This window comes from Nerophis ophidion, linkage group LG04 (genome assembly GCF_033978795.1).
Source record: "Nerophis ophidion isolate RoL-2023_Sa linkage group LG04, RoL_Noph_v1.0, whole genome shotgun sequence".
Classification (NCBI taxonomy): Eukaryota; Metazoa; Chordata; class Actinopteri; order Syngnathiformes; family Syngnathidae; genus Nerophis; species Nerophis ophidion.
This window is the reverse complement of record NC_084614.1, coordinates 18,193,002-18,203,171: the sequence shown is the minus strand read 5'-3', so window position 1 is coordinate 18,203,171 and position 10,170 is coordinate 18,193,002. Positions and strand designations below refer to the sequence as shown.

At 40.0% G+C, this 10,170-nt stretch overlaps 1 protein-coding gene across 6 annotated transcripts in view; it reads left to right on the top strand.

Annotated features, from left to right (window-relative positions):
* Nucleotides 1-10,170, top strand: part of LOC133551039 (major histocompatibility complex class I-related gene protein-like) — a 43,234-nt gene that overhangs the window by 16,844 nt on the left and 16,220 nt on the right. For 3 of the 6 annotated variants that reach the window (XM_061897323.1, XM_061897322.1, XM_061897318.1), the window contains exon 3: nt 8,530-8,754. In XM_061897323.1, the coding sequence (XP_061753307.1) occupies nt 8,709-8,754 (46 nt within the window). In that variant the 5' untranslated portion in view covers nt 8,530-8,708. Of the gene's footprint in view, nt 1-1,803; nt 1,824-3,061; nt 3,212-7,331; nt 7,352-8,529; nt 8,755-10,170 lie in introns of those variants that run through there. The other 3 variants (XM_061897319.1, XM_061897320.1, XM_061897321.1) reach the window with 3 other exon arrangements.

Here is a 10,170-nt window from a genome sequence, read left to right as displayed (position 1 = left end):
TCAACCACTGTGCCGTGGCACACTAGTGTGCCGTGAGATACAGTCTGGTGTGCCTGTGGGAGATTGTCTAATCCCGTGTTTTTTAACCTTTTTTGATCCGAGGCACATTTTTTGCGTTGAAAAAATGCGGAGGCACACAACCACCAGAAATTATTTAAAATTTAAACTCACTTAACAGTAAAATGTGGTTGTCGCAATTGTTGGATATGACCTTAAAGCATAAGCAAGTATGCATCACTATAGCTCTTGTCTCAAAGTAGGTGTACTGTCACCACCTGTCACATCACATCATGACTTATTTTCACATTTTTGCTGTTTTCCTGTGTGTAGTGTTTTAGTTCTTGTCTTGCGCTCCTATTTTGGTGGATTTTTCTCTTTTTTTGTTGGTATTTCGCAGTTTCATATATTCCTTTAAGTAATATTTCCCGCGTCTACTTTGTTATAACAATCAAGAATATTTCATTTGTTTTCATCCTTTTTTGTGGGGACATTGTTGATTGTCATGTCATGTTCGGATGTACATTGTGGATGCCGCCTTTGCTCCACAGTAAGTCTTTGCTGTCGTCCAGCATTGTATATTTGTTTACTTTTGTAGCCCGTTCAGTTTTAGTCTGTTCTGCATAGCCTTCCCTAAGCTTCAATGCCTTTTCTTAGGGGCACCCACCTTTTGTTTATTTATGGTTTAAGCATTAGACACCTTTTTACCTGCATGCTGCCTCCCACTGTTTCCGACATTTACAAAGCGATTAGCTCCCGGCTGCCACCTACTGGTATGGAAGAGCTCTAGACATCACCGACACTCAACAACAACAAATCATTTGCAAACTATAATTACTGGTTTGCAAAAAATATTTTAACCCAAATAGGTGAGATTAGATAATCTCCCACGGCACACCAGACTGTATCTCACGGCACACTAGTATGCCGCGGCACAGCGGTTGAAAAACACTGGTCTAATCTCACCTATTTGGGTTAAAAATATTTTTTGCAAACCAGTAATTATAGTCTGCAAGGAGGATGTTATTAGACACATTTACTAGGATAATTCTGGAAAATCCCTTATCTGTTTATAGTGTTTTAGTGAGATTATATGGTACCTGAAAGTCGGAGGGGGTTGTCCACGGGGGTGGTGACCGCCAGTGTCTATGGTGGGAGAAGGTAATTGTCCGCAGCTGCAGGAGGACGCAAGCTCCGCTCATGTCTACGGTAAGAGCCGACTTATTAGCACAATTTTCTCACCGAAACCTGCAGGTTGACATGTGGTGGGGAACCATGTTCGCTTGACCGCTCTGTTCCATAGTAAAGCTTCACCTTCGGGAATGTAAACAAGGAAACACCGGCTGTGTTTGTGTTGCTGAAGGCAGCTGCAATAGACCGCTTCCCACCACCATCTTTCTTCTTTGACTCCTCCATTATTAATTGAACAAATTGCAAAAGATTCAGCAACACAGATGTCCAGAATACTGTGTAATTATGCGATTAAAGCAGACTACTTTTAGCTTGGATCGGGCTGGAAGAACATGTCCGCTACAACTGGTGACGTCACGCACACGCGTCATCATACCTCGACTTTTTCAACAGGATAACTCGCGGGAAATTTAAAATTGCAATTTAGTAAACTAAAAAGGCCGTATTGGCATGTGTTGCAATGTTAATATTTCATCATTGATATATAAACTATCAGACTGCGTGGTCGGTAGTAGTGGGTTTCATTAGGCCTTTAAATTATGAATGAAGTGTTGCAACAGCGCCTGTTGTTGGCGAAAAGTGGTATTTACGGTTACCTGTAGGAAGTGCTCACAACTGTGAAGCCTTCATAAGTGGTAAGACACGTTTTTGTATTGTCCGGCATTGATTACTAATACGTTAATATTAACTGTTTATATTTTGATTAGTACTTTGTAACGACCACATATAAAGGTTCGCTAATTGGTATTGACCAAAACTGTATCTTAGAGTGCTGTTTTGAAGACAAAAACACACTTTTACTGTGTAAACTAATTGGTAATTGTTGATGAGTTATTTAGAGAATCCCGTGACCCAAGTGGACTCAGTCTTACAATTTGCTCTGTTTTGGAGGTAATATAATATTTCATGCCACTGTGATTGTGTGGTTGTTCACATTGTTGTCCTCACCTATTATTATGATGCTAATGGTAGCTTGGCTAGGCCGCATCTGGGTTTATCAACCGCATAGTTTAAAGGCCTACTAAAATGAGATTTTCTTATTTAAACGGGGACAGCAGGTCCATTCTATGTGTCATACTTGATCATTCTGCGATATTGCCATATTCTTGCTGAAAAGGATTTAGTAGAGAATATCCACGATAAAGTTAGCAACTGGAGAAAAGCCCTGCTGCTACCGGAAGTCGCAGACGATGATGTCACATGTTGATGGCTCTGTCACGCCAAATTTCTTCCCTCTACAACCCCCCCCCCCCCCCCTCCATTAACTTCCGGGGTCATGATTAATACGGATGTTTTGTTAACGCTATATTATAAAAATATAACGCTATATTATAAAAAATACAGACGTTTTGTTAACGCCATATTATAAAAAAAAATTAAATAATGAAAAAAACAATTTACAAACACAAGCTATGGGATGACGTAAGAGGAAACGTGAGGAAACGTGACCCCCGGAAGTAAATGTGTCATCCCGTAGCTTGTGTTTGTAAATTGTTTTTTGAATTTTATTTTTTATAATATAGCGTTAACAAAACGTCTGTATTTTTATAATATAGCGTTATATTTTTAAAATATAGCGTTAACAAAATGTCTGTATTAACCATGACCCTGGAAGTAAATGGGGGGGAAGGTTTTTGTAGGGGGGAAGAAATTTGGCGTGACAGCTCCTCATATATTCACATTGATTTTAATGGGAGCCTGCAAAAAAAAAAGTGCTATTCCGACCGAGAAAATGACAATTTCCCCATTAATTTGAGCTAGGATGAAAGATTTGTGTTTGAGGATATTGATAGCGACGGACTAGAGTAAAAAAAAAAAAAAAACTTGATTGCATTGGGACGGATTCAGATGTTTTTAGAGACATTTACTTTGATAATTCTGGGAAATCCCTTATCTTTCTATTGTGTTGCTAGTGTTTTACTGAGTTTAACAGTACCTGATAGTCGGAAGTGTACGTCCACCCGCAGTGTTTCGGGGAAGTTGACGGCAGCTGTACGGGAGGCACAAGCTCAGCTGATATCCGGTAAGTGAAGTGAAGAGATTTATATTTATATAGCGCTTTTCTCTAGTGACTCAAAGCGCTTTACATAGTGAAACCCAATATCTAAGTTACATTTAAACCAGTGTGGGTGGCACTGGGAGCAGGTGGGTAAAGTGTCTTGCCCAAGGACACAACGGCAGTGACTAGGATGGCGGAAGCGGGAATCGAACCTGCAACCCTCAAGTTGCTGGCACGACCACTCTACCAACGGAGCTATGCCGCCCCTATGGCGACTTTTTAACCACAATTTTCTCCGAAACCTGCTGGTTAACATGTAGTCGGGATCCATGTCCGCTCTGATCCATAGTAAAGTTTCACCTCTGAATTTTAAACAAGGAATCACCGTGTGTTTGTGTGGCTAAAGGCTAAAGCTTCCAAACTCGGTTTTTTCTACTTTGACTTCTCCAATATTAATTCAACAAATTGCAAAAGATTCAGCAACACAGATGTCCAAAAGACTGTGTAATTATGCCGTTAAAGCAGATGACTTTTAGCTGTGTGTGTGTGCAGCGCTCATACTTCCTAAAAGCCTGTGACGTCTTGCGTACACGTCATCATTACACGACGTTTCCAAGACGAAACTCCCGGGAAATTAAAAATTGTAATTTAGTAAACTAAAGAGGCCGTATTGGCATGTGTTGCAATGTTAATATTTCATCATTGATATATAAACTATCAGACTGCGTGGTGGGTAGTAGTGGGTTTCAGTAGGCCTTTAAAGCAGCCATTTTGGATTTTAGGTGCGTTGTAGTGAACGATTCATTCGAACAAACACATTTTTTGAGTGAACATACTGAACTGAATCACTTCATAAATGATAAATGGGTTGTACTTGTATAGCGCTTTTCTACCTTCAAGGTACTCAAAGCGCTTTGACATTACTTCCACATTTACCCATTCACACACACATTCACACACTGATGGAGGGAGCTGCCATGCAAGGCGCTAACCAGCACCCATCAGGAGCAAGGGTGAAGTGTCTTGCTCAGGACACAACGGACGTGACGAGGTTGGTACTAGGTGGGGATTGAACCAGGGACCTTCGGGTTGCGCACGGCCACTCTTCCACTGCGCCACGCCATCTTCATGAACTGATTCGTTCCTTTCTCAGTTCAGTTGAGCTCCGCCGCGACCATGCCGGTATGAGTGGAACTGGCGCATTCTGTGACTCACTGAACCCTCGACGTCGGCGAACGACGCAGCCAGCTATTCATCATGGGGGGGGGGAGGTACTGAGCGAACGATTCGTTCACTGCGGATTAACGACATGAATCACTCGGTGAACGACAACGCTCTATTTCTCTGCTCTGCTTGCCCCAATGCCACGAGTGATTCTCCTCCCGTCGCGGGGATATGTTTCATGCTATTGGCATCCGTTCTCCATTCATTCTCCAAGTTAACGGCTAATGTTGACTCAAGCCACATGAAAACAAACACACACGCGCCCCGTCCCCATTATCTCAACACATAAAGTTTTTATTACATATTTAAGTTGATATTTTAATTTTTATATTTTTAAATGTAAGCTACAGAAATTTTTGTTTTAATGTTGGCATTTCTGGTACTTGGTTTAATATTTGTTTTGTTTTATTTAAGGTAGCCTATTTGTTTTCTTTTTGTTTGCACATTCAAGTTGATATTTTCTTTGTTATATTTTTAAACGTAGGCTACAGAACATTTATTTTTTTATGTTGGCATTTCTGGCTCTTAATTTGTTTTATTTTGAAGGTATTTATTTTCTTTTTGTTTGCATATTTAAGTTTACATTTTCTTTGCTACAGAACATTTAGTTTTTATGTTGGCATTTGTTAAGGGGTTTCTTAATTTAATATTTGTTTTTGCTCTAAACCAGGGGTGTCGAACTCAAATACAGAGTGGGCCAAACTTTTAAACTGAACAAGGCCGCGGGCCAAGGCTGAAAAAAATTAACCTTTTAATAGAGACCCAAACCAGTTTTGCATTAAATATTGGACAAGCAAGGCTTATATAACTTTAGTGACATGCAAAATCCAGTTTCAAATAATAATAATAATAATTGAAAAATATCAATGGTATATCAAATGAAATTTAAATAAAAATTGTATGCCTTTTTCTCTATTTGCAGTCTTCTTAGGTAAATATAAATGTTTTTTCCACAGGCTAATAATAAATTTTAAAATAAAATAACAATAATGAATGAACCAAACATTCAAGCCTTGAAGTAGCAAGAGAAAATGCATGAATAAAACGTTAATTATTCGTCAGTTTGCTGGAAGTTTCCCGGAAGAGTTAGTGCTGCAAGTGATTTTGGGTATTTGTTCTGTTGTGTTACGGTGCGGATGTTCACCCAAAATCTGTTTGTCATTCTTGTTTGGTGTGGATTCACAGTGTGGCGCATATTTGTAACAGTGCTAAAGTTGTTTATACAGCCACCCTCAGTGTGACCTGTATGGCTGTTGACCAAGTATGCCTTGCATTCACGTGTGTGTGTGTGTGTGTGTGTGTGTGTGTGTGTGTGTGTGTGTGTGTGTGTGTGTGTGTGTGTGTGTGTGTGTGTGTGTGTGTGTGTGTGTGTGTGTGTGTGTGTAAAAGCCACAAATATTATGTGACACGCTGTTAGTATGGAGGAAAAGCGGACATGACGACAGGTTGTAGAGAACGCTAAAGGCCCGACCCCAATATAGTTGTCCAGGTGGAAATCGGTAGAAATTCGGGAGAATGGTTGCCCCGGGAGATTTTCGGGAGGGGCACTGAACTTCGGGAGTCTACCAAGAAAATTAGGAGGGTTGGCAAGTATGAGTATTAGCGGTGAATGCGGTGTTACAGCAGCACCGACGCTGTATAACACCGGTGGGCAAGCTCTAATGCTAAATTGATATTGCCTCAAGGGCCAAATTAAATTACATGGCGGGCCAGATTTGGCCTGCGGGCCAGAGTTTGACACCATGCTCTAAAAAAAAAAGGCCTATTTATTTAACTGTTGATTGCAAGCATTTTAGTAGGCTATTACAATTTTTCTTAATTTCCCACTTTTATTTATTTCTTATTTTCATTTCAGTACAATAAAACATATTTAACAACCATGACATATAGTAGAGGTGTAACGGTACACAAAAATTTCGGTTCGGTACGTACCTCGGTTTAGAGGTCACGGTTCGGTTCATTTTCGGTACAGTAAGAAAACAACAAAATATAAATTTTTGGGTTATTTATTTACCAAATTTGTAAACAATGGCATAACATACATATACCCACAGGGTCCATTGTCATGGTAAATACATATAAAACATATAGAATAAAAACTAAATAAGTTAAGGCTCAGAATGGTTTCTTAACAAAACTTTTCTACATATAAAGTGCTTTTTTTGATTGATTGATTGAGACTTTTATTAGTAGATTGCACAGTACAGTACATATTCCGTACAATTGACCACTAAATGCTAACAGCCCAATACGTTTTTCAACTTGTTTAAGTCGGGGTCCACGTTCTTCAACACCGCCCGCCGTTTTTTGTAGACATGTTCCTTAAATATTGATGTTAGAGATTTCTTTTTTTGTGAAGAAATGTTTAGAATGAAGTTGATGAATCCAGATGGATCTCTATTACAATCCTCAAAGAGGGCACTTTAAGTTGATGATTACTTCTATGTGTAGAAATCTTTATTTATAATTGAATCACCTGTTTATTTTTCAACAGGTTTTTAGTTATTTGTATATCTTTCTTTCCAAATAGTTCAAGAAAGACCACTACAAATGAGCAATATTTTGCACTGTTGTACAATTTAATAAATCAGAAACTGATGACATAGTGCTGTATTTTACTTCTTTATCTCTTTTTTTTCAACCAAAAATGTGATTAGGGGGTACTTGAATTACAAAAATGTTCACAGGGGGTACATCACTGAAAAAAGGTTGAGAAACACTGTGTTATGAGAGTAGCGTGTGTGTGTGTGGCCCTTTATTATGTGACACATGTGACGTCAGTCAGTGTGTGAGCGAGCGAGGTGAGGGACCTTAGCGCGAGTGCGGCTGGTGTTTTGTTGGATTGGCTGTGTGCAAGACTTCAATAAAGCCACGATTTGCAACTAATAGCTGGACTCTTCATTTACCCTGGAGTCTGGAGCTGTGGAGACCCACTGCCAGGTAGAGTGAAGGGTTGTGTGCGCAAGGGAGACACTATGGGAGCCGGAAGCAGTGAAGACGCAACACATGTTTGACGTGTTGTCAGAAGCAGCTGCTAAACAATCCTCCGTCCTCCATTGTTGTATCGCGCAGCCAAAGTGTTCCCAAACGGGAGATCTTAACGAGGCAGGAGGGTCTTCCAGCTCTGGCTTTAACATGTTGTCCTAGCCCGGTCGCTGCTAGCATGTACTTGTTCGGTACACCTCCGAACCGAAACCCCCGTACCGAAACGGTTCGATACAAATACACGTACCGTTACACCCCTAACATTTAGTCACACTTTGTTTATTGGACATGCCCGAAACGCACACACAGTGTTTTTAAAAGTAACAGAATCTCTACTACAGCTGCAATGTCTGTTTGCGAACGTCAAGGGGAGTCTGTCAGGGCAGAGGGCGATTCACGTCTGTCGCCCTCTGGCCCACAGAACTGTAGCTGAGTGATTCAGATTCGCTTCACCAACCTACAAGAACTGACTGGTTGTCGCTGAGGACGTGATTCAGGTTCGCGCTGAACTCACTCACTCATTCAGAATCAGGACTCGGGAACCTACTGATACAGAAAACTGACTGTCGCGGAGGAGGACGTTACATTGAGGATCTCGTTCAGTCACTTTCATTGGGTGCTGAGGGCTTGTGTCGTTCGCGAACTGACACACGGCGAGATCTGCCGCCGGGGAAGCTGTTACTGACTGACTCATGATTCGCCGACCTGCACACAGAAATGCTGCTGCAGAAGACATTCGGTGAACAAATCTTTTGAATGACTCAATTTAAAGAACTGATTCTAGTGATTCAGTACAGTCAAAAGAACTGCCTATCCCATCACTAGTGCGTTCAGGGACATCTTGTAAAATTAAATGTCTGTAGATTTACTGTGTATTTTGCGTATAAAAAAAGGATTATTGTAAATGTAAGTATACCAATATCAGTACATGTGTCGCCAACTGAGAAATGAATATGATAATTAGTATGAAGATTTGGTTTAAACACTATACGATCACACCCAAATGTAACATGTTGTTTGTACAATGAAACTGTGGTTTTATTATGTGAAACATCAGAACTGTGAAGCCTTCCAAAGTGAGAATCCCGCGACCCAAGTGGACTCACAGTCTTACAATTTGCACTGTTTTGCAGGACACTGTAATAAAAGAAATTCATAATCCATCTGGTGCCAGTGATATGTTGAAGCGACAGCAGTGTGGAGCTGCATTTTGCCACATACAGTCGTGGATCATCACAGATACGCCCACCGCTGACGCAGCTCCATCGTGTCACCACTTGAGACGGGAAGGTCTCGCAGGACCACAAACAACATGAAGTTTTTTGTGTTGCTGCTTTTTTTGGGTTTCTCATCAGCAGGTGAGCTCGCCTTCACTTTTTGCTGCGTTTTTTTTTGCCCTGAAAGTCGGCACATTTGCTCCATTTACTTGAAATGCGCAGTTAAGACACATGGTTTCGCTTTAATATTTAGGCGTCAGCTATAGCGGTATCGCATTTTTATTCTGACAAATGATGAACGTTATTTGTTCGCAAAAAGACCAGAACTTTAAGCCGTTAATATTTAAGGACATAAATAGACTGATATTTATGTTATAAATGTAAGGAATATAAAAAATCAAGTTTTGTTTTTGTATTCAGCAAAGAGTACTGCCTATTGCATATTTATTCAATTCAAAGATACATTTAAACTACATTAAAAATAGCACTTGTTGCCAGCTGTGTGCATTTCTTAAAATAAAAAAATGCCACTGAATATAACAAAACCCAAGTGTACTTAAGAATTTTTTTTTTTTTTAATAAAACACTTAAAATTATTTCAACATTCACACTTGAATTGTGTCTCTCGGTACTGACTTGTGATCATGTTTTGTTTAGTTATGTTCTGTTTTTGCCTCCATTAGTTCCTGTTTTTGCACACCCTGGTTTGTTTTAATTTCCATGACAACTCATTAGTTTCACCTGCCTCATTTGTTTGAACTCACACACCTGTTGTTAATCATGTCACTATTATTTAAGCCTGTAGTTGCCAGGTAGTCGACCTGGTGACATCACTCTTGATGCACTTGATTGCTGGAGTCTATCTCGGCTGCATTCGAGCAGAAGACGGGTTACACCCTGGACAAGTCGCTACCTCATCACAGGGCCAACACAGATAGACTGACAACATTCACAGTCTAGGGCCAATTTAGTGTTGCCAATCAACCTATCCCCAGGTGCATGTTTTTGGCGGTGGGAGGAAGCCGGAGTACCCGGAGGGAACCCACGCAGTCGCGGGAAGAACATGCAAACTCCACACAGAAAGATCCCGAGCCCGGGATTGAACCCAGGATTACTCAGGACCTTTGTATTGTGAGGCACATGCACTAACCCCTGTTTCACCGTGCTGCTTGAAAGAGCCATATTGGACCAAAATATAAAATCTGTATGGAGCCTTGTATAAGCGTTATAATGAAGGCAACACATAATGTAAATGTCTATTAGCTATATTAGCCTACTATCAAAATTACTTTAAAATTTGTATATTAGTGTTATAGTGAAGGCAACACATGATGTAAAAGTCTATATTAGCCTACCATCAAAATTACTTTAAAATTTGTATATAAGTGTTATAGTGAAGGCAACACATGATGTAAATGTCTATATTAGCCTACTATCAAAATGACTCTAAAAGTCTTATATAAGTGTTATAGTGAAGGAAACACATGATGTAAAAGTCTATATTAGCTATATTAGCCTACTATCAAAATTACTTTAAAATTCTTATATAAGTGTTAT